This window comes from Cervus elaphus, chromosome 19, assembly GCF_910594005.1.
Source record: "Cervus elaphus chromosome 19, mCerEla1.1, whole genome shotgun sequence".
NCBI classification, from domain to species: Eukaryota; Metazoa; Chordata; class Mammalia; order Artiodactyla; family Cervidae; genus Cervus; species Cervus elaphus.
In genome coordinates this window covers 72,625,960-72,649,895 of record NC_057833.1, presented here as the reverse complement: position 1 = coordinate 72,649,895, position 23,936 = coordinate 72,625,960, and the positions used below count along the sequence as shown (strand labels likewise).

The window sequence follows — 23,936 nt, the reverse complement described above, 5'->3', positions numbered from 1 at the left end:
CAGGGTGGCCAGGTGGTCAGGGTGGCCAGGTGGTCAGGGTGGTCAGAGTGGTCAGGCTGGCCAGGTGGTCAGGGTGGCCAGGTGGTCAGGGTGGTCAGGTGGTCTGGGTGGTCAGGGTGGTCAGGCTGGCCAGGTGGTCAGGGTGGCCAGGTAGTCAGGGTGGTCAGGTGGTCTGGGTGGTCAGGGTGGTCAGGCTGGCCAGGTGGTCAGAGTGGTCAGGCTGGCAAGGTGGTCAGGCTGGCCAGGTGGTCAGAGTGGTCAGGGTGACCAGGTGGTCAGGCTGGCCAGGTGGTCAGGGTGGTCAGAGTGGTCAGGCTGGCCAGGTGGTCAGGGTGGCCAGGTGGTCAGGGTGGTCAGGTGGTCTGGGTGGTCAGGGTGGTCAGGTGGTCAGGTGGTCAGGGTGGCCAGGTGGTCAGGGTGGCCAGGTGGTCAGAGTGGTCAGGCTGGCCAGGTGGTCAGGGTGGCCAGGTGGTCAGGGTGGTCAGGTGGTCTGGGTGGTCAGGGTGGCCAGGTGGTCAGGGTGGTCAGGTGGTCAGGCTGGCCAGGTGGTCAGGGTGGTCAGGTGGTCTGGGTGGTCAGGTGGTCAGGTGGTCTGGGTGGTCAGGTGGTCTGGGTGGCCAGGTGGTCAGGGTGGCCAGGTGGTCAGGTGGTCAGGGTTGCCAGGTGGTCAGAGTGGTCAGGCTGGCCAGGTGGTCAGGTGGTCAGGGTGGCTAGGTGGTCAGGTGGTCAGAGTGGTCAGGCTGGCCAGGTGGTCAGGGTGGTCAGAGTGGTCAGGGTGGTCAGGTGGTCAGGGTGGCCAGGTGGTCAGAGTGGTCAGGCTGGTCAGGTGGTCAGGTGGCCAGGGTGGTTAGGTGCTAGGGTGGCCAGATGGTCAGGGTGGCCAGATGGTCAGGGTGGTCAGGTGGTCAGGGTGGGTTTGGAGGACCAGCGCCTGGCAGTCAGCTGTGCCCCAGAACCATCCAGAAAAGGTAGCCCTGGACTTGGTGAACACTGGAGGCGGGTGCTCCCTATCCTGGCAGAGGGAGCCCAGTGTAGCCTGAGTGTCAGGCAGCTACAGGGTGAGCCTTGAAGCCCTGTCCAGACCTGTGGCCTAGGGACAGACTGGCCGACTCGGGGAGGGACATCGATGGGGCTTGCAGGGTGCAGGTGGGAAATGAGGAAGTGGTCACCACGCTGGGGCCGATGGGAGGGGCTGACACCACTGAGGAAGCTCCCATGGGGCTCTTGGGGTAGTGATGACACGTGGTCCCCTCAAGTGGGTGTGTGCATGTGAACCCGCATCCCTTCCATCACTGGTGGGCATCCCTCCTGTTGCCCGTCTTGTGGGAGGCGGGCCAGGCGGTCTGGGTGGGTGGGTCCACATCACATGTGTTGCAGCCCCAGCCCTTCTTCTGGGGGTGCTCTGTAAACCTCGCAGATGGGTGTCCTCTGAGAAAGAGCATTTCAGAGGGCGTCATCTCCAGTCAGACGGCAGTGCCACCCACACGGTCTGTCATCTCATTGCTGACACTGATTTAACCATAGGTTGACTTCCTTGGGCTGCGTGAGTGGGGCCCTGCCTTGAGAGGTGACCCCTCAGAAGGGGGGCCTTCACCCTCCAGCAGCACGTAGCCCAGAAGCAGCCACCTCGTCCTGGACCTGTCCAGCCGCCTGAAGGGGGATGCCCACGTGATGGGGGGGGAACAGGGTGTGAGTGGGGCTGTGCCCAGCACCCCCAGAGGGCAGACGCCTACATGATGGGGGGTAGGGTGTGGGCAGGGCTGTGCCCAGCACCCAGGGACACAGACCGTCCTCAGAGGAATCCACATTCACTGTATAACTTCCCACGGACCATATTTCTTATAGTTTAGAGTTGAGTGAAATTTTCATTTTCAACTTCCAACTGGAACAAGAGAGGCTGTTAATTGGGAAGGTCGCCTTTGCTGGACGCAGGCTGGACTGGGGCGGTGGATGCAGCTTGCTGCCCAGGCTCAGCCAGGAAGCGGCTGTCCCCCAGTGACGCCAGATGGAGGAGGAATGTCCCTTCCCAGGTTTGGGCTGATCCTGCTGCCCATGTTCTGGAGGTGGGGTGTGTGCCACCCACACACACATGCCTTGGGTGGGGGCTCCCGGAGCTGGCTCATGGGTGCAGCTGCTGTGGGCGTGCGTGCACCGACTGCCCATCCTGCCCCTTTGGCCAACCCCTCCTTTCTCTCCTCCAGCCCCTCCATGGCCCCGCCAGCCGCAGCCCAGGGCTCTGCTCTCCTATGGGGCTGCTTTGGAGGCAGCTCTTTCCCAGGAAGGGGAGGAAGGCTGCGGGCTTCAGCCTGACCAAGGCCCCTGCACTCGGCCCTCCATGGCCCCACCAGCTCCTCCGTGGTCGTTCTCTGGAAGTGGCGGTTTGCTTGCTGGCCGGCGGGGCAGGTCTGTCCACGCAGCCGGAAGAAGGTGGCTCAGATGCCCCACTCGTGGTGACCCAGGGCTCCTGGGCGGCTTGGGGACAGGGCACTGAGCACAGAAAGCAACAGTCCCTGTGTGGAGCGTCACTGGGACATTTTCACTGTGTGTTACAAAGTGTTGGTCACGACTGGTTGGGGAAAGCGGGTCCTGGCTGATGATTTGAGAAGCACTGATCTGAAGGTCCCGGAGTAAAGAGGGAAACCACGAACATGAGGCTGTCATTCAGGACGGGTTGGTGGTCTCACAGTCGGGGGGCTGAAAAGGACCCTCAGCCAAGAGTGAGAGATGGAGGGGCAAATCAGAGATGGAGGGGCAAACCAGAGAGGTGTTTGCAGAGCTGGGTCGGGAGGAAGTGAGCGTCCCATGACAAAAGGCGCTTGCACCCCCAAACATGAACATGCTGAGCCGGATGGAGGAAGGGGCCCCCAAATGTGAAGATGCAGTGCCAGGGTCACAGGTGTGGGCCCCTCAGGAGATGCAGACTAGATGAAGGTCCAGTGGCCCCTGTGATCAGTGACCACAGGGTGCGTGCCATAAAGTAACGCAGAGGTATTTTCTCTGCGACGTGGAAGTCAGAAGTCTGACATGGTTCTTTCTGGACTGAAACCGGGGTGTGGGCAGGGCTGGTCCTTCCAGGGGCCCCTGGGGAGAATCCCCTTTCCAGAGTCACCCTTGGCTCTCTGGGCCCCAGTTCGGTCTTTCTCATGACGTCATCTCTCTGGTTGTGACTCTTCCCCATGTAAGGACCCTTGGGAGCACAGTGGGCCTGTCCTGATAAGCCAGGATCATCTCTTTATTTTAACGTCAGCTGACCAGCAGCCTGCCTCCAAGTTCCCTACCATGTTCACTGATCTGGGGAGCGGCATGTGTGCGTCTGGTTGGGGCGGGGGTGCACAACTCTGCCTGCCCCTCCTTCTGGCCCCACATGTCCTCCCGCATGAAGATATTTCACCTCCTGTCTACACCCCACGCAGGGGAGACAGGCCGTCCCCCACCCCCCACAGGGCCGGCAGTGGATCCCGACTTGACCCTCACCATTACCTAAATTCTGGGGGCTTGTCTCTGGCCCTGTGACCCCATTTTGGGGATGTGCTTCCTGGCAGGCATAAGTTCAGCAGCATGAGAGCAGCCAGACCAGACGAGACCCACAGGGACCCAGTTCTCTGGGTTGGCTGGTGAGCCAGCTGGCCTGGGGACCCCAAAGTTCAGTCACTAAGCGTCGGTCGAGGGGTGAGAAGTTAGGGCTGTGGATGGGAGGGGATGCTTTCTGGACCTGTGTCCATCACAACACATGCAACACATTTATTCTCTATAATTATCCCCCAAGGTGAACTTTCTGGGTCCACCACTACCATCTCCCATCCTTGGGTCCGTGGCTCCCTCTGGCGGCTGGTGCCCCACATGACAGCCTTGTCCTCACAGGCTGGGGCGTCTTCTATGCACAAGCCTATTTACAGGACAGCATGATCTTCCTCCAGTTACTGCCACTCGGGACAGTTCTGGGCTTGTGGGGGAAGCACGGCTCAGGGCTTGGGGGGCAATTCGTCTGAACAGAGCCTGTGCAGGGGCGGTTTGAGGGGCGGTCGGTAGGAACGAGCCTGAGAAGGGATTTATGGCTCCAGCTGTAAATTTCGCCAGAAGGAAAAGTTGGAGCCAGGTGGAGGTGTCTGGATACCTGCCTGTGAGAGCTATGGCCCGACCTGGTCCTCCACTCGTCCGTGTCCCTGCGTTTGAAAGGGCAGGAAGCAGAACCCAAACCAGCTGTTCCATGACTGTTCTGGCATCAACTTAAGTTCTGGCTTGCTGGACTCTGGGGCACTTGACTGCATTCTCCCAGCAGATGCCATGGGGTCAGGGGCTGTGACATCCCCTTCTGACCTCAGCCTGTGGAGCGGAACCCTGAGTCGGTGGCCTGTGCAAGGCGCTGGGTGGGGTCCCCGCTCTGGACCAGGGCTGACCTCTCTTTCTGGGTCCTGTCTGCAGGGAGCCCTCCCTGGCAGGACCTGGAGCCTGACGGGCGGCCTGGGCTCACGCTCTCTCTGCTTCCCAACCCCATTGTCCTGACCCTGGGCCAGCAGAGGTCCCCATAGGTGAGGTGGTGGGTGGTGACTAGAGACCGCCTCCTGGGAGAGGTGACCACAGCGCCTTGAGCTTGGTCAGGTGCCTGGGCAGCCTGCATGGACGGCTGGGACCAGACTCGTCCTTGTCTCCTCCCAGCCGAGGGTTAACCAGGTGGGGGGGGGGGGCAGGCGGCGCCGACCCCCAGCCTTCCCTCTGCCCTGTGGACTTCGGATTTGTGTGGATGATCGTGACCCAGTGGGCCTGGCCAGGGGCTGCCTCTACCTCAGACGCGAGCCCAGCCCTGGGGGCGGGCGGGCAGGTCACAGGCAGCAGCCCTGGCCACAGGGGAAAGGCCTGATGCTCTTGGGGGCTTGCTGCCCACCCCCGGCCTCCCCCACTGCTCCCACCTGCCCTTGGCAACCCTGGGAGTCTCGTGGGGCAGCCGTCGAAAATGACCATATACCGTGGGGCCTAAAACAACAGAAATCTCTTCTCTCCCAGCCAGAAGTCTGAGGGCAGGGGTGGCGCTCCCTCTGGGGGTTCCGGGGGGTGGGGGGTGCCCTTCTGGCTTGTCCAGCTCCCAGGACTCTGGACGTCCTGGCTGGTGGTCGAGTCCCTCATTCCCATCTCCATCTCCACGTGCTCCTTCTTGTGCTGTGTCTCTCATGAGGGCCCCCTTGTTGATCTGGGACCCAGTTTGTCTTGAGATCCTTAATTTCACACGCATGACCTCTTCCTAATAAGGTCATGTTCACGGCCCACCCTCCAGTGGCAGACGGCTGCTCCGCCAGCCCACCCCAGCCTGCTTCTCTTCCTCCCCGAGGGCTTGGCTCTGAGGAAGGGGCAAGGGGCCTGCCATCCAGGAGGTGCCTGTGGACATGAAGTCGGAAGGGCGGCTGTAGGCGCTGGGGTGGGAGGCTCCGGCCTTAACCGGCCGGGCTGCACATCCCAGAGCGCGGCCTGACCCTGCCCGGAGCGGTCACAGGTGGGGGCCGACCGAGCCGGCGGCTGCTCCCTGGCGCTTCCCCCGCCGTGGGAACCTGGCCACGAGAGCCTGCCCTCCAGCCGGCCATGAAAAATCCAGTTAATGAGCAACCGTCAGGGCCTTAAAAACTAATCAGGCAGCTTGCTGCTTTAAGGTCCCTGCTGGTCCTCTGCGTTCTCTCTGCCCCCCACCCCCGCTGTGGCCCCCACCCACGGGAGCCCAGCTCTTAGGTCCAAGACCTCCTGTCCCCCAGCATGTTCTCATGGGTTCTAGAAGGTCATGGGGGGTGGTGCTGAGGCTGCCCTGTGCCTGTTGCAGGGGGGCAGTGTGGGATGGGGACAAGTCCTTGCTCAGAGCTCCCCGCTGTCCCTGTCACCGACGGATGGTGCAGCGATGTGACCCTTGGTGGAAACACCAGTCAAATATTAACTTCCTGGGTCAAGGGCCTTTATTTGAAACGCCAGCTCCCTGGTGCCCTATTGCATGTGTCACGGACATGACCCTGGAGCCGCAGATACCGAAGGCATCCACAACAGGACCCAGGTCTCGTGGTGACACTGGCTCGGTTGACCTTAAGACTCCAGGAGAGGGGACCATCCTCCCCACTGGCGCAGGGGCTGCCTGTCCCGCCTAGGTGGCCGAGCAGCAGTCTGACCCTTCCACGGGGGAGGCCAGGTCACTGCACAGGACTCGGGGCCCGAGTGTGGGGGACGCTGCTGGGTTCTTCATCCCCCGCCAGGCGCCCTCCCTCTGCCCCGCGTCCTGTCTGGGCACTCACCCCGTGCACCCCTTGCTGTCCAGTGCGTTCGTGTCCTCTCGGTTGACTCCTCCTGCCCGAGGCTGACATGTCTCCAGCGCCCAGAGCAGGTTGGGCCCATAGGAGGAGCTCAAGGCATGTTTGTTGAATGAAGGAAGGACGATGTCCCCCGAGGTGGAGCACGGGTGCACACGGACGTGGTTACACGCTGGGCCCTGAGCCGGAGAGCCCTTGTTCCCTGTCCCCTCTGGGGTCGGCCCACCTCCTTCCCGGGGCTCCTGACGAGATGCAGGATGGCCGTGAGGTTGGTCGATGGGCCTTGTGCAGAGCGAAGCACAAGGCGTGAATTTCGGCTTTGAGCCAGAGGAGCTAAGAACTGGCAATTCTGTGGACCTGCCAGGCATCCAGGCCCAGAGAGGCCCCCCTCCCCGGGCACAGATGGAGCTCATTAAAAGTAGGAACCTGGGTTTTCTGAAAGAGGCTTGTGATAAGCTTGAAAAACATCATTAGTAGCAAAGACAACCATTGACTGTATCCCTGGGTTTTTGTTTTTTTTTTAAAAAAAGATTAATACTCTCTTAAAAAGGAGTGAAAGTGCACAGGAATTTATAAAGGATATTTTCATTGGCTGTATTCAAAACATCAGTCTCAGGAACAATCAAATAAATGCAAATTAAGTAGTGTTAGAGTTGTGTGGTTTGAAAAATGTGACAGTCTCCCTTCACTCTTTTTTTAAACAGCTCTGCTGAGCCATAATTCACATGCCATAAATTCACTGACTTAAAGTGTATGATTCAGAAGGTTTTAGTTCAAAGATGTTGGTAATTTCAGAACATTTCTATCTTTTCAGAAAGAAGCCTTAATTTTGCCACTTATAACAGCATGGATAGACTTGAAGGGCGTTATGCCCAGTGAAATAAGTCAGACAGAAAAAGACTTATACCACTAAAATACATGGTATCGTGTGATACCACGTATAGTGAAGGTGTTGGTCATGTCTGACTCTTTGCGACCGCCTGGACTGTAGCCCGCCAGGCTCCTCTGTCCGTAAGATTCTTTAGGCAAGAATACTGGAGTGATTTGCCATTCCCTTCTCCAGGGAATCTTCCCAACCCAGGGATTGAACCCTGGTGTCCTGCGTAACAGGCATATTCTTTACCGTCTGAGCCATGAGGGAAGCATATCACGTATATGTGGAATCTAAAAAATGCAGCAAACTAGTGAAAATGACAAAAAAAGAAGCAGGATCACAGATATAGAGAACAAACTAGTGGTCACCAGTGGGGAGAGGGAAAGGGGCAAGATAGGGGTTGGGGTTAAGAGTTACACATTATTAGGTATAAAATAAGCAACTAAGGATATATTGTACAACATGGGGTTTATAATAACCATGAATGAAGCATAACCTTTCAAAGTTGTGAATCACTATATTGTATGTCTGTAACTTACATAATATTGCACATCAACTACATTTCAGTAAAAAAAAGAAACTTTTTAGCTGTCACCCCAGCCCTAACCAACCACTAATCTACTGGTTTGCTTTCTATGCTGTTATTTAGTCTCTAAATCATGTCTGACTCTTTGCAACTCCATGGACTATAGCACACCAGGCTTCCCTGTCCTTCGTCATCTCCCGGAGTTTGCTCAAACTCATGTCCATTGAGTCAGGGATGCCATCCAACCGTCTCATCCTCTATCATCCCCTTCTCCTGCCCTCAATCTTTCTCAGCATTGGGGTTGATAGATTTCCCTATTCTATTTCATGTAAATGGAGTCTTTATGTGACCTTTGTGTGTGGCTGTTTCACTGAATGTTGTGTGTTCAAGCGTCATCTGTGTTGTGGTGTGTGTCAGGACCTCCTTCTTTTCATGACTGAGCCACACTCCACTGTGTGGATGGACCGCCCATGTGACCATCAGCAGTTGGGGACACTTCATTGTTCCTCCTTTTGGCTGAAGCAAATGGTGCTGTTGTGAACATTCATGCATAAGATTTTGTGTGGACACATGCTTTCGTCTCTCAACATCAATCCAGAGTGGAATTTCTGGGACACAGGGTAACTCTGCTTAACCATTTGAAGAACTGCTAGGCTCTTCCAAAGCGTCTGCCCATCTTACACTCGGGCCAGGAGGGGATAAGGGCTGTGACGTCCCTGCATCTCTCCAGCACTTGCAGTTATATTTTTGACTCTCGCCCTCTGAGTGGGTGTGACCCGTATCTCACTGTGGCTCCCGTTTATGTTTTCCAGATGACTGGTGCTGTGGAGCATCTTCTCAGGTGCTTGTTAGCTGTTTCTATGTCTTCAGCGGAGGAATATCTATTCAGACTGTTTGTCTATTTCAAAAAATGGATTTTCTTCTTATTGTTTGGCTGTAGGTGTTCTTTATATGTCCCAGATAGAATCTCTTCTTGGGTATGTGATTTGCAAGTATTTTCTTCCATACTGTGGTTGTCATTTCACTTTCCTGTGTCCTTTGAAGCACAAAGTTTTTCAGTTTTGATGAAGTCAAATTTATCTATTTTTTTCTCCTGTTGCTTAGGTGTCGTATCTAAGAATATCTAATATCTAAGAATCCTTTGCCAAACCCAAGCTTGTGAAGATTTATTCTGTGTTTTCCAGTAAGAACGAGTTTTTCTTTTACTTTCATCCCTTATATTTCGATGTTGATCCATCTGAAGCTGATTTTTGTACATGGTGTGAAGTAAGGGTCTAGCCACATCTTTTGCCTGTGGCTATCCAGCCCATTTGTTGAAAACTATTCTTTCCCCATGGAATAGTTTTGGCAACCTTGTCAAAAGTCAGTTGACCATAGATGTGTGAGTTTATTTCAAGATTCTTGGTTCTGTTTCACTCATCTATCGCCTGTCTGCATGCCAGTACCATGCTGACTTGGTTGCTTAGCATTTTAGGAAGGTTTGAAATAGGGAAATGTGAATCCTCTAGTTTTGTTCTAACCCTGCATGCTGTTCTAACCCAAAACTGTGAGCAACTATATGTTAACAAACTATACAACTTAGATGAAGTGAACACATTTCTAGAGAGACAAACTACTGAAATTCAATAAGAAATAGATTATTTGAGTAGATCTGTAGCAAATGAAGAGTTTCAATTGGTAATCCATAAACTTCCCATAAAGAAAAACTCGGCTTCACTGCTGATTTTTACTAACATTTTAAAGAAGGATTAAAACAAGCTCTTCACAAACTCTTTCAGAAAATAAGGGGTGGGGGGGGAGGACACATCCCAGCTCATTTTATGAGGCCAAAACTGTACAGATACCACAAACACAGAAAACTACAGACCAATACTTCTTACATCACAAAAACCCTTAGAAGACTTAGCAAACTAAATCCAGTCACAGAGAAAGAATTATGTCATGACCCATGGGCTTTATCCCAGGAATGCACGTTTGGTTTAATGTCTAAAAATTAATGCAATATATACAATCAATGAAATAAAAATCACATGATCATCTCAATAGATACAGAAAAGACATTAGAGAAAGTCCAACACCCTTTCATGATAAGAACATTCAACAGACTAGGAAGCAGGCACTTCCTCAAGTCAATAAAAGGCATTTCTGAAGACCCATGCCTAACATTGTACTTATTGGTGAGAGGCTGGGCACTTCCCAAAAGATCAGGCCAAGGCAGGGACATCCCCTCTCACCCCATCTATTCAACATTGTACTCTGTTCACAGATGCTGTGATCTTATTTATGTAGAGTATAATTTATGCTAAAAATTATCACAAGAAATAAATTCAGCAAGTTTGCAAGGATACAAAATCAGTGTAAAAACCAATTGTATTTCTCAATAACTTGCAATGAACAATCCAGAAGTGAAATTTAGAAAAAAATAAATGCTATTTACAGAAGCATCAAAAAGAGTAAAATATTTAGGAATAAGTTTAACAAAGAAGTAAGTGTAAAACGTACACTCTGAGAACTAAAAACCAATGTAGAGAGAAATGAAGGGAAAACACCGCATGTTCTCGAACTGGAAGACTTCTCATTGTTAACATGACGTCACCCCCTGATACCACCTCCAGCCAGTGCAGCCCCCACCCCATCCCGCTGGTATCCTTGTAGGAACTGGCCAACTGACCCTCATATCCATGTGGGATGGCAAGGCACCCAGCATAGCAATCTTGTAAAAGAAGAACAAAGTATAGAAGCACCCCTCAGTTCTTAAAGGAGTTTTAGAGCTTGTAGCCGTGTCTGCTCTGCTTTGGGGGATGGAGTTTGGATGATTCCTGAAGAGTCTACAGCCTGACTGAGGAAGCATGCTTAGGTCTTTTGTTTTGTGGTGCCGTGCTGATGTGCTAAGTCCTATCCGACTCTGTGTGACCCCATGGACTGAAGCTGCCAGTCTCCTCTGTCCATGGGATTCTAAGGGCAAGAATACTGGAGTGGGCTGCCGTTTCCTCCTCCAGGGCATCTTCCAACCCAAGGATTGAACCCGTGTCTCCTGCATTGCAGGTAGATTCTTTTACCACTAGGGCTACCTGGAATCTGAACATAAATGATGTCAATTAAGGGAAATTGGTAGTGGTGTTGCCTGCTGGGTGCTCAGGGAAGCTGGGACCTGCTCCCAACTGGTGGGCAACCTGCTAGGGGGGTTTGAAGGCTCGCCAGGGTAACTCCCACGTGTGGCCCCAGGGTTGGGATGTGCCTAGAAAGCAGGTCTGACCCCCCTCTGCTGAGCCAGCTGCATTTCTGGAGACAGGCAGTAGAGAGAGTGCGCCAGGTGGACACAGGAGGCAAGCTCTGCTCTCCCTGTGAACTTCTCTTGTGGGAACGTTGCAAACCTGCAGAAAAGTCAGAAAGACTATGCGGAGTCTGCTCACATGCGCCCTTCACCATGGTTCCCCTTCTTCCCCAGGCCTGTCCATGTCTGTTGCAGAGCCAAACCATGCGTCCACGTGTGTGTCCACACTCACATCCCCATGCACATGCACACGCTCCTCTCGTTGCTGTGAGTGCCACATCCCAACCTGTTGCCTGGCCTTCCTGTGTTTGTCTCCTGTAGCGGGGACATCACACCTGTCTGCCTGTTCTCTGATGAATAGGCCATACTCACAGGGCTCTCCAGGTCCCAGTGACATCCTTTATGAACCTGGCCCTTGTCTCTGCTCGGTGGCCTGGGCACATCGAGGCATCATGTGGCCCTTGGTGGCCGTGGCTCCTCAGTCTCTCACCTTGGATGGTCCCTCCCACCTCGCTTTCCTGACGCGGATGTTTCTGGACAGTCTGGCCACTGTCCTGTGAAACACCCTGTCTGAGTTGTCCAGCTGCTTCCTCATGTTTAGATTCAGGCTTCGGGGCATCCCCTGGACAGGCGTGCACGTGTCCTCCATGTGACCTTCCACCGGGAGCCAGGAGCTGGGAGCTGGGAGGGCATCGGTGTTTGGTGGCTGTTGGGCGGCCCCTTCGGGAAGGTGCCTGTTCCTTGAGCCGTGTCCATATCTTGAGCATCTCTGCTCTGCGACCACCTTTCACCTCCCTTGACGACCCCTCCAACAGGGGGTCTCCACCTGCCATGCTCACCTCTCCAAGAACTGGCTCTGTGGGGGCCGGAGGGGCCGCAGTGTTTCTTGTCACCCTCAGGCCAGTGGTGGGTTTGCGGGAGAGGCCCACTTCTCTGAGTGCAGGGTGATGATTGGTGTGGATCTAGGGGCTGGAGTGTTCCCAAGGCTCAATGTCACCCACAGAGGAGTCTGGGATGGAGGCTGGGGCTCTCCTTCCCTCCAGGTGGCCCCTTGCCCACCCCTGCTTGACCCAGCCTTGGGGTCACAGCCCTTGGGAGAAGAAGTAGGTTAAATGACGCCCAAGGACAGAGGTGGCAGGGCCAGACAGCCTGGCAGTCAAAAATCAGAGAGTGTTGCGATGTGCCTGCCACCCTTGGTCCTTGGGTCTGTGTGCGTGGCTCTCACTGGCCATGCAGCCAGGTGGGTCCTCAGGTGACCGACACCCACAGTGAGGGGAGGTACCCATGGGCCTTGACCTGTAGCCCCGGCTGCCTGGCCTCCCACTGCCTGACCACTCAATATTCCCGGCAACCTGAGGGTGGACAGTGGCCATGAGGAAAGGCTGGGGCAGGGGCCCCGCCAGTGGTCCGCATAGAGCCTGCCGCCACCCCACCCAGCAACAGGGCCTCTGTCCCTGTGGATCGAAAGGGTCGCCGTGAAACACAGGGCTGGGGTAGGACGTCTGGACACTCTGGATGCTACAGGCTAGTTGGACACAGAGAAACGAGGGGTCATGTTCCATTTTGAAGGGCTGGAAACAGTGTCAACCACGTACAGGTCTTTACTGGACGTGCCGCTGCCCCGGGGGCCTGTGCCCCAGCAGTGGGTGCTGGAACAGTTGTTTCTCAAGCCCTCTCCTCGGAGGCCTGGGGACACCTGCCAGGGCTGGCCGGTCATCAGGCAGGGGCCTGGGGACACCTGCCAGGGCTGGCCAGCTCCCGTTGGCCCACGCATATTGAACAATCTCTAGTGTCTGGTCCTCAGGGGCAAGAGAGAGAACCCCAGATGACCTGAGGAGGGGTGCTGGCTTGGGGGCCTTTGGGCAGATGTGGGCAGCCCCAGGCAGACCACTTGGAGGGCCTCAGGGGAGACCCTGCCCTGGCCCAGGACGTCTGAGGCCCCAGCAGCAGGGCCCCCAAGAGCCGGGCAGACAAGGCCCTCCTCTGAGCTTGTGGCCCTGGACCTCGGTCCTGGACACGCTCATCTCTTTGTTCTCAGATTACTTCTGCTCACATGTGGGTGTTTGTGCTTTTTAAAAAATGGAAATGAAAGATCACATTATTCAGGAATCCAAACCAGTCCAGCCAACAAGACGGAACAAACCCTGGTGAACCACAGGGCAGGAGGCGGGGCGGGATGAGAGGCGGGGCAGTGGGCGTGGTGATGTAGGGGGCGGGGCGGGGCGATGGGCGAGGCAGGGGTGTGAGGCAGAACCTTTCGGAAGTTCTGGGTGCTGGGTCCTCTTCTAGGGGGTGGTGGGCCCCTCAGCCCCCCTGGTGCTTGGAGGGGGAGTGATCCTGAACCAGAGAGACCTGTCCCATAAGGACGGTGCCCAGGTGCCCTCAGAGAGGCCCCAGGAGGGCCAGTGAGGGAGCGACTCAGTTGGCTTTGGATTTGGGCGTCATTTGGGCGTCATTCCGAAGAGAAGGTGCAAGCAGAAGGCTGAGCTCAGCCCTGTCACATGCAAGTCCTAATGCCCATCCCTGGGTTGTGCAGACCCCAGGGGCGGCTAGCAAACCCCGACCTGGTGGGACTTCCCTGATCGCCAGGGGGCCTCCCTGGCATTGGAAACCTGAGACAGCCGTGTGCACAGGGGAGTGGACACAGCGCACCCAGACCCGAGACACATGTACACGTGTGGGTCCACAGACATGCACTTGCATATACAGAGATATACTAAGACACCCATCAGAGACACACAGACACACACCTATAGACACTCAGGCACCCATGCATTTGGCGAGCCCTTTAGGGAATAAATAGGGTAGAGGTGTTTGCTTGGTTTGTGCATGGGCGGAGAAGCAAGGAGGGCCTTTCAGCTGGGGGTGTGGGGTGTCCTGGTGGGGGTGGGGTGTTCCTGGCATGAGGAGAGAAGGGAATCCACTTGAAGCTTTGCTAGGGGTCACCTAACACCTGCAAGATTCCCAAGATTTCCCAGAACCTGTGAGACAGAAAGCCACCTTGTTATTCCCAACACCACCTTCATGTCTCCACTGGGTTGAGAATTCTCTTCTATAAATTAAAATACCCAGCTGTATTCGATAGTGTCCAAGAAACTTCAGACAGAAACTCCATGTCCTCCAAGGGTCAGAGGTCACCAGAGACAGTTCTGCAGGTGATGGAGGTGGGGAGGGGGCGGCGGGCAGGCAACCCATGCCGGATAACTTGACTTAAGTAGTGGCAGCATGGAATCTGAATACAGGAGGAAAGCAGGTTGATAAAAAACGGAAGCTACCACACCATCGGGGCCGGGGGGCGTCATCATTGAGGCAGGGCAGCCCTCTCTGGAGCTGCAGGGCAGTAAGCGCAGGGCCTGAGGCCTTGAGGGGTGTGTAAGAGCTTGCAGAAGGAGACCCAGCAGGAACTGTGCTGTTGTTGGCTTCTGGTCCTGGACCCAGTGAATTCCTGGCTCACCAGGAATTCCCGGATCCTGGTCACTCCTAACCTGGGGGCCCAGAAACATGGCCCCTGACCCAGAGGTATTTGTGTTTCAGCCATTTCCAGCGGTTTCTCTCCAGACCGTTTCCCCTCCTCCGTCCCCATGGGCAGCTCAGGGAAGATTATCCGGCCTCCACGTTGAGCACGGACCCTCCGCAGGGCCCTGAGGCTCAGACCCTGTGTATCCCGATGGGCTGGCCCAGGCAGGCCTGTGGCGGCCATAGCCAGCAGGGAGCCTGGTCTGCACCGCAGGCTTTCTGAATGCTGCTGTGCCCATGTGCATGTACGCTTGTGGGTGTGTGCATGTGCATGTGAGTCTGTGCACGTGAACGTGTGTACAGGTGTGTGACCTGGCGGGGGCGGTGGGGGGCGCGGTCTCAGACCAGCACCTCGACAGGTTGCTTCCCAATGAGAGCCGAGGCCTGGGGCAGAGCCGTGCTGGTGTTCTCAGAGGAGGTGGACGTGTGATGTTCTCAGAGTGCTGGGAGGTGACCTTGGCCTCCAGAAGGTGGGGAGGAAAAGTGGGGTCTGGCGGGGAGAGTGGGGGGGCCTACCGGGGGTGGCGTGGGTACTCAGTGCAGGCAGACCACAGCAGCTCGGTTCCGTGCTCCTGGCTCTCCCAATCAGGGTGAGGTGAACAAGTGCGTGCGGGGCTGGGGCTACTGAGGGGCCCCAGGGAGCAGCTGAGGCCCGGGACCAAGGGGAACAGGGCATCCCCATGCTGACGGCTCAGGGGCTGTCCCTTGACTGGGCCCAGGGTCCCCCTCCAGGACGTGCCCGGAGAAGGGGAAGGGCCTTTGGAATTTCTGTCCTGAGATTTTTCCCGAGACTTTTAGGCGTAAAATCACATTAGTGGCAGCAAATAGCAAGAACGTTCTCTGGCGTTTCTAAGAATTCTGGGATGGATGGTGGGACCCAGATGTTGGCTTACATGGTGCTCCCCCGCCCTTTTCCAGAGGAGACCTGTGTCTGCTGTCCTGAACCATGATTTTGACCCCATGCTGCCCAGCCCCCTGGATAGCACTTATCGATAGCATCCTTATCTTGAACTGGGCCCAGCCACAGCCTGGAGTGGACGGGGATCCTGGGGAACTTGGGCAGAGGGCAGTTGGTGTACCGGGCATGCAGGGCACACGTGGGGTCTAGCGTGGAGTGTGGTGTGTGTGTGGACCTGTGTGTGTGGGGAGGCGTGAGATTGCGTGTGATGATGTAAGCCTGCAGGAGGGAGCACGTGTCTTTGCCAAAGTGAGTGTTGGGCATGTGCAGGCGTGTGTGGGCACGTATGTAGACCACCTAGATTCCACTTGGGCTCCCGTCTCCCAGGCTCTGGCCCCTGGTCAACTGTCCGAGGAATCCTTACCGTGAGCACTGCTGGCCATGCTGTGTGCAGGCCCAGGGTGAAGGCGGGAGCTGGGCCCCGGCCTGGCGATTGTGGACACTGCTTTACAGACTGCCCATCAGGTGGTCAGCATGGGACAGAGCTTGGAGGTGGTACTGCCCCGGGCCCTCTTGTTGGGGGAAAACCCCCCCACCCGTCCTCCTGCTGCCGCCTGGGGCCCCTCCCAGGGGGAGGAGAATTGAAGGGGCAGCACCGAGGGCAGATGCTGAGTGGGGAGGGGGCAGCATCCTCCGAGTCAGACACCCACACCAGCCGTGAGTCCCAGGCAAGGCTGCTGTGGCAGCGGGGCCTTCTCCCCACACCCCAAAGCAGGCTCTGGGAGGATGTAAGCTCTTGGGGCCACATTCCTGTGTCCTAGACGAGGAATTGTGTCATCTGAGGGCTTTCCTGGTGGCTCAGTGGTAAAGAATCTGCCTGCCAATTCAGGAGACGGGGGTTCAATCCCTGGGTTGGGAAGATCCCCTGGAGGAGGAAATGGCAACCCATTCCAGTATTCTTGCCTGGAGAATCCTGTGGACAGAGGAGCCTGGCGGGCTACAGTCCATAGGGTCACAAAGAGTTGGACATGACTGAGCAGGCAGGTTTGAGGTTTCATGAAGGAAGGAGCTGGGACTGGGTGGGAGGAGTCCAGCTGCAGGCCGGCCTGGCTTCCCCGGCCTCCTAGCAGACCCCAGTGTGGGACACCCCTGGAAGGGGCACCGAGCGATGTCTAGAGGAGGCTGATGCCCAGGGCCTACAGGCAGGGTTTACTCGCCCAGCCCTCCTCCCTGCTCTTAGGCTGAGCTCTGAGGAGTGGCAATGGGGAGGACCTCTGTTTGTCTGGAGACTTTGATCTCATCAAGTCCATAGTCTTCCTTTGCTTTCATGTAGATTCCCAACTGCCGTGCTGTCCCTTTGGGGGCAATTCTCAAGAGTTGATCAGAAACTCCCAGGCCTGAGCGAAATACTCAGGCGAACTCAAACACCGGAAGTGTCGCCGGAGACCTTGGTTCCAGTCCATGGAGATGGAGGGCTGGTGTGACTGAGCACGTTTTAAAAGTGAAAGTGAAAAAGAGGCTGTGATCTCTGGCAAGATGGAGTGAGGGAAGTCAGGTGTCCATGGGGGGACAGAGCCAGGTGGGTTAGGGAGCAGGCGACTCTGAGCAGGCCCCAGGGGCTGGACCTTGAACATTTCAGCAGCTGCAGCAGGAGGAAGGACTCAGAGCAAGCCCAGTGGTTTCTAAGCTCCAGCTTTGCTCCAGAGCTGTGGCCCAAGGCCAGGCTTCCAGGCTTTTCCCAGTTGAAGTGACTCCAAGTGCAGAGGGTGGTGGGCATGGGGGCCTGGGGGCTGCACCCCACTCTCCTGAGATTCCTAGCCCTACCTAGGTCAGATGCCCTTGAGGGCCTCTGCCCTGTGCTTTCTCAGGTCTGGGCTCTGCAGGCTGCAGGGCGAGGAAGAGGATCCTTCCTGAAGCCCCAGAGCACGCAGGAGCACCCCCCCGCCCCCAACCCTCAGGGGATTAAGGTGCTGGCCGGAGCCCACCCAATTCCCACACACCCGAGCAGGGACTCGATGGCAGTCTGGAAGGGCCCAGGGATCCTCTGGGTCCCAGCGGAGGGAGCTGGGAACTCCTCTGAGGGCTCTGCCGCTGCCCTTTGGCCTCTGGCGGGGGAGGTCTTCCACTGCTTCTAGGAAGTGTGAGGCATTCTTGGGGTGGGGGGGGAGTGCTGTCGTCTTGCGTGGAGATTTGCCTGTTTTCCCTCTTGAAGTAGAAAGGTAGAAGGAGGAGCCGCCCAGATGCATGAATGGGGAGCTGGCTGCTGGCCGGGGATGGGTGGGGGAGCGGGAGGCGGAGCGGGCTGGCCCCACCTCCTGACAGCAGAGGCCGCCTGCTGCTCCGAGGAGCACACAGCCCCATGGCTCCCGACCCCAGCAGCCGCCGCCGCGGCCACTACGGCCTCCTGCTGCTTGCCTGCTGCCTCTCGGCCGCCCAGGCTGACCTGCTGTCCTGGCTATGGCCCAGGAACAGTGCCCAGCCCACAGCTGCACCAGCCTCCAAGACCCCGGGCAGCTCACCTGTGTGGCCCACAGAGGATACCACCACGCACGTGGCCCCCCGGGATGCTCCCACCGACTGGTGGAAAGTCTCTGCCAGCCCCACAACCCCTCTGCAGAGGCCGGAGGCAGGGCAGGGCCAGAGCCCCGCTGGCCCCACGGCCTCCACCGCGAGCTTGGACCTGAAGGAGGAGAACATCGCCGGCGTCGGAGCCAAGATCCTGAACGTGGCTCAGGGCATCCGGAGCTTCGTCCAGCTGTGGGACGACACTAAGGACACCACCCCTGCCGAGAGCTCTGCCAGGGCAGGGACGCCAGCCCCCACGACCCCCACAGACCCCCTTTCTACCGCCCCGGCCAAGGGCTCCGCCAGGGCAGGGATGCCGCCCCCCACGGACACCACGGACCCCCTCTCCACCCCTGGACCCTCCAGCACCCCCCAGGACAGCGGGACCACCCTCCAGCCGAGCACCGGGGCCCTGAGCTCTCCAGACACCCAGAGGACCGAGGCCGGCACCCTGCCAGTGCCCACCCAGCTGCCGCCCTCCCTGGGCAGACCCTGGTTCAGGGAGTCCTTGGTACTGCCTACCCCAGGTAGATTTTCTCTTTCCTTCGGGCCGACCCGGGGGCCTCCCCGGGGACACCAGCTGCCCCTCGGGCGGCCCCTGCAGCTGGACGGTGAAGGATTCTTGCTTGCGGCAGCCCGTCCCGGCCACCAACACCCTGACGACCGCCGGCCCACGCCGCCTCTACCTCCCCTGGTGATGGGTTCCCTGGGCAGGCACACTGCCCTCTGGGCTCTCTCCTCTGACTCCCCTGCCAAGCTGTCTCACGTTGCAATCTCGGCTCTAACTGTGGACAATGGTGCTTGGTCTCCCCACGTGGCTAATTCTGCGGGGCCTGGTCTTGCTAACAAGTCCACACTGCTTGGGGCTGGTGAGCCGGCTGCCACTGGGCAGCCTGTCCCCACCACCGCTGGCCGCTGCCTGCCCCTGCCACCCTCCCTGGCCCTCTGCGGCCACCTGGGCATCAGGCACTCCTGGTGGCCCAACCACCTCCGCCACGCAAGTCGGGAGGAGGTGCAGGCCGCGGTCCCAGCCTGGGGGGCGCTGCTCCGGACCCATTGCCACCGCTTCCTGGCCTGGTTCTTCTGCCTGCTGCTGGCGCCCCCCTGCGGGCCCGGCCTGCCACCCGGCCCACCACCCTGTCGCCAGTTCTGTGAGGCCCTGGAGGACGCATGCTGGAGCCGCCTGGACGGGCGCGGGCTGCCACTCCTCTGTGCCTCGCTCCCGGCCCGCGAGGATGGGCACTGTGTGTTCATAGGGCCACTGGCAGGTAACGGCCCGCCCGCCACCTGCTTTCCCGTCGGTCCAGCCGGGAGAGCTCAGCCAGGGCTGCGTGAGCCTGGCTTGGAGGCCCTGCTGGCCCTGATGTCACGCCCTTAGGAGGCCGGATGGGGCCTCCTTTCCAGGAGGAGGCAGAGGCCTGGGGAGGCTGAGAGGCAGGCTTGAGACCAGAGGTCTGTATGTGACAGCAGGTCTCCCCTGGCCCCGGGGTCACATGTCACGTGCGTGTCAGAGAGGGGAAACGGAGGCATAGACGAGATAGACCACTGATTTCTGGTCACTGCTCCTGGTCACTGGGCCGCAGTGTCTCAGGTCCTTTCTGTGTCCCAGCCTGCATGGTCGAGGGGCCCGCAGGGGTGGGGGCCCTGAAAGTCCAGAGGTCTTGACCACCCAGCGGTCAGTGAGTCTGAGGGGCTCATAGCAGCCCCGCCAGCCAGCCTGTGAGCTCCAGAGCCTCTCCATTCCTGGGCAGGGGGAGGGTCCCTCCTGGGTCCCTCCCTCCTGCGGGCCGTGTCCCCACCGGGACTGCACCCCAGCACCATGTGGCCAGTAGGGGGTGGATGGGCCACCACAGCTGCTGGGCCCCCCAGCTCCCTCTGCGTCCATGGTGGGGCTGGGCCCTCACACGAGCCCACTGTCGATTTGCTCTGCTGGCCTGTCCTGTCCTTGCCCCGCTGTGTGTGTCCTGTCCCCCCAGCCCTGTGGTGTTGTGGGGAACAGCCTCGACCTGCTCATTGGTCTGCAGAGTCACTGGGCTTTGGAGCTGGCCCAGTGCGGGGACGGGTGGCTGCCCTGGACCGCGAGAGGGAGTGTCACCTGCTGGGCTCCTGGGGAACGTGTGTGGGTGATGCGCGGGGTGATGGTGGCTGAACCCTGTGTGTGAGCAGGGTGGACAGAAGGACCTCCTAGGAGCAGCCTGGGCAGGACCTGCTCCAGGAGGGCGTCTGAGGTGTGTGCAGAGCCCAGGGCCTGTGGCGGCCCCTGTGAGCAGGGCTGAGGGCAGAGCAGGGCTGTGCCCAGGCATGTCGGCACAGAAGGCATTGACTTCACCCTGCGGGGGGCAGGGGGTGTCCGCAGTGAGCCACATGTCCTCCTCCCCCCACAGTCACTGCTTGGAACATCCGCACGCTGAGCTGGCCTGGGCCCTCTCTGCCCTGTCCCCGCCAAGTCCACGGGGCCGGGGCAGCCCTGCAGGGAGGTGTCCTTCCAGGAGGACCCCAGTCCCACCCAAAAGCCCACCTCCTCTTCCTGCCCCATAGTGTGAGGGGTGAGGGTGGGGCCAGGCGTTCCCTCCAGGGCCCTGAACACACACACACACATCCTTCTGCTGGGCCTTGGGCAGGGCCCAGGTCCCCTTCGGGTCAGAGATCAGCTGTAGCAGGCCTGGGGCTGGGGGCGGGTGGGGGGTGGGCCTCGTGCGGGCAAGGCCCTGGCCAGGCTGCGTGGGGTGTGGAATTTCCTTGACCGCAGCTGGCCTGAGGAGTGGCCTGAAGGGACTTTCCACTGGACATCTGCTCACATTGGCAGGGCCCCGGCCTGTGCGGGAGGCCGTGTTCTGAGCAGAAGCCTGGGAGATTCTCTGTTGCACTCGGATGTCCATCACCCCAGGGACCCACGGGCCCAGGGCTGGAGCATTCTCCCCTCCTCTGGCCTCTTGGTGGCAACCACCCACCCACTCCGGTCCCCTGCACTGGGCTGGACAGTCCCTCTGCCCCTGTGCACCGGGGAAGGGGCCTTGGGATGAGACTGTCTCTGATTGAGTGAGTTTCTCAGGCTGCTGGCGTGTTGGGGCCACAGGGTAGGCTGGGGGGGCGCAGGCCATCTCTGGGTGGTGGCCAAGCCACAGGTGCTAGGTGCTGCCTCCCCAGGCCCCAGCAGGCTCCCCGCAGGGCTCCACCCCTGCCTCCAATGGCACCAGCACCCCCTTCCTCCACCTCACAGCAGAGACGGGCCCACTCCCCTCATGGTGGTCTGTGGTGCGTGGACAGTTGCTCTGTCCTGGCTCTTCAGCCTGAGGCCGCAGCCTTGTCCAGCCTATCACAGCACCTCCCTGGACCTGCTTCCTCCCTGGGAAGGGAGGACCTCCAGGGAGATGGTCAGGAGGGAGCCCTGTGCCGGGCCCCAGTGCCATATGGCCGGTAAGGGAGAGAGTGGCTGCAGCCGTCAAGGCCGCACCAGCTCCATTGTGTCCATGGTCAGGCTGGGCCCTGAGCTGCGCCCGCTCCCCACTGGGTACCCTGGCCCATCAGAGTCAGGCTGGGAGTGTCCCGGCCCCTCCTCTCTCTGTGAGGGCAGCACACCATTGGAGACCCTCAGAATAAAGTGAGTGAGGACCCACACAGGGAGAGCGGGACACGCCCATCCCAGCTCCTCTGGGTCCCTGCCAGGTGGGCCAGAGAGGGGGCTGTCCCCCTGTGAGTGAGTGAGTGAGTGAGGACCGAGCTGGGGTCAGAGAGATGGGGCGGGGGCCCCGCCTGGAAGAGGCAGGTTTTGCAGATAAGGGGGCTCAGCCTGGAGGAAGGAGCGTTCAGAGCAGCCAGAGCTCAGAGCGGCCCTTCCTCCTGCAAACCACACACTCTAGCCCAAGGCCGCCCACACCTGCCTCTCAGCCTCTGGGGCCACTGCGCTTGTCTCATCCTGGGCTGCTTCTCCTCTGCGTTAGATTTTCGTCCCAGCTGGTCGTGAGCACACTCATCAAGGTCCAGGCCTCATAGGAGAGGGCTGGACTCAGCGCCCTGCAGATGGAGCGGCTGTGGATTCACACAGATGTGGTGTGTGTGTGCTAGGGCCACGGGGACAGATGACCACAGACTTGGGGGCTCCAGTGAACATAGATGTGTAACCTTTGGAGTCAGAAGTCTGAAATCAGCCTCTTGGGGCCAAAAGCAAGGTGTGGGGGGCTGTGTTCCTCCCAGGGCTCAGGGAAGGCTCGGTCTCTGTCTCTTCAGCTTCTGGAGGCGCCTGCATTCCTTGGCTCACCGCCCTCCCTCCATCGTCAAGCCCGTGGAGTCGGCCAGCCCTTCCCAGGCTGCTCTGGCTCCCTCCTGGCTGGGAGAGCTCTCTGCTCAGGGCGTGGTGGGGCCGGGTGGGGCCCTCGTCCTGAGGGCTGTTCCAGCTGTCACACCTGCAGAGCCCTGGGCTCCAGATGCTGCAGGACCGACATCCTGGAGCCTGTTACTTGGCTCCGTTAGCGTGTCTGTGCGCATGTGTGTGCGCCCACACGTACGTGAGACTCTCACTTTGTGGACGTGGGACCACGTTCTGTGTCTCTGAAAGTTCCCTCTTCCTGTGCAGTCTGGGACGTCCCCCGTGTCACTGGAGAGCTGGGTCACCCCTCTCATCCTTCCCATTTCTTCGTTCTTCACATGTTCACGTCTGTGTTAATGACTCGCATGCGGCCTGAGAGCCCCCGTGTGGCCTGGCTTTGTGTGCTGGGTGACACCCCACGTGGAATGCAGAGCTTTCTTCAAGGGCTGCTTGGATGCCGTCGGCATCCAGATCATCAGAAACCTTCCCCAAGGCCGGTAGGCTCCCCTGTGGCGCTGGGGCCCGGCCCAGGGCTCCCTCCTGCCCACCTCCCGGAGCCCCAGGGCCACTGGCTACACGTCACCACAGCCATGTACTGCGCACCACCAAGGCCGTGCCTCACGTGTGTGCAGATTCGAGCATGATAAACCTGTCGGCGTGTCTGCGGGGATGTGGGTCACCTCTCCATCCTCTTGGGAGGACTCCCAGCCCGGTGTGTCCCTGAGATGCTCGTCCTCTGTGTGTTTCCTCTGTGCTGCTGGGTGAGGATCCCTGCCCCCACAGCCTTCCTGACGTGTGTGAGGAAGGGACAGGATGGCCTTTCTTTAGACACGTGATCAGGTTGTCTTACTGCGGTGGTCGCGTCCTGTCCCGTGGGACAGTGGGCGGGGAGAGAGCCCCAGGACCTGCATCATGAATGAGGACTCTCCCCTTTTTGCTGTGTGCACAGGGCAGGACCGGGCTTATCACGTCTCGGTGGGCTGTCAAAATAACCATCCCCTTTGTCCCACTTAGTGGCTTTCATCTAGAATTCTGTTTTATCTGATGTGGTGTTGCAATATTTGCTTACTTTTCTTGTTATCCTTTGCCTGATGTTTTGACCATGTTTTTTAGGGCCGTTTTAGGTTCACAGCAAACTTGAGAGGAGGGCATAGAGAGTTCCCATGCTGCCCCCACTGTCAGCACCCTCACTTACTGGCCCACTTTCACTGATGAGCCTGCATTGAGCTGTCATAATCACCAGAGTCCAAACGCTGAGTGCTGGACAACATCTTCATTGCCTTACAAATCCTCTGTGCTCCTCCCGTGCACCCCTACCCCCACCAATTCCTGGAAACCATCCATCTTTTCACTGTCTTCATAGTTGTGCCTTTTCCAGAGAGTCATATAGTTGGAATCATACAGTAAAAGATTGGCTTCTTTCTTAGTCATTATGCATTCAAGATTCCTCCATGTCTTTCTTGACTTAATAGCTTATTTTTAGCTGAATGATAGTCCATTGTAGGGATGGACTGCAGTTTATTTATTCACTCATCTACTGAAGGGCTTCTTGGTTCCTTCCACGTTTTGTCAGTTAAGAGTTGTTATTGTTGTTTAGTCACTAAGTCATGTCCGACTCTTTGTGACCCCATGGACCATGGACACATGGACCATGACCCCATGGACCCTGCCAGGCTCCTCTGTCCATGGAATTCTCCAG

At 58.1% G+C, this 23,936-nt stretch overlaps 1 protein-coding gene across 7 annotated transcripts in view; it reads left to right on the top strand.

The window, feature by feature from the left end:
* Nucleotides 1-23,936, top strand: part of COL18A1 (collagen type XVIII alpha 1 chain) — a 96,419-nt gene that overhangs the window by 24,064 nt on the left and 48,419 nt on the right. For 3 of the 7 annotated variants that reach the window (XM_043873688.1, XM_043873686.1, XM_043873685.1), the window contains exon 1: nucleotides 17,576-19,199. The exons of 2 other annotated variants lie outside the window; for them this stretch is intronic. In XM_043873688.1, coding sequence (XP_043729623.1) covers nucleotides 17,615-19,199 — 1,585 coding nt within the window. In that variant the 5' untranslated portion in view covers nucleotides 17,576-17,614. Of the gene's footprint in view, nucleotides 1-17,575; nucleotides 19,200-23,936 lie in introns of those variants that run through there. 2 more of the 7 variants (XM_043873690.1, XM_043873689.1) reach the window with 1 other exon arrangement.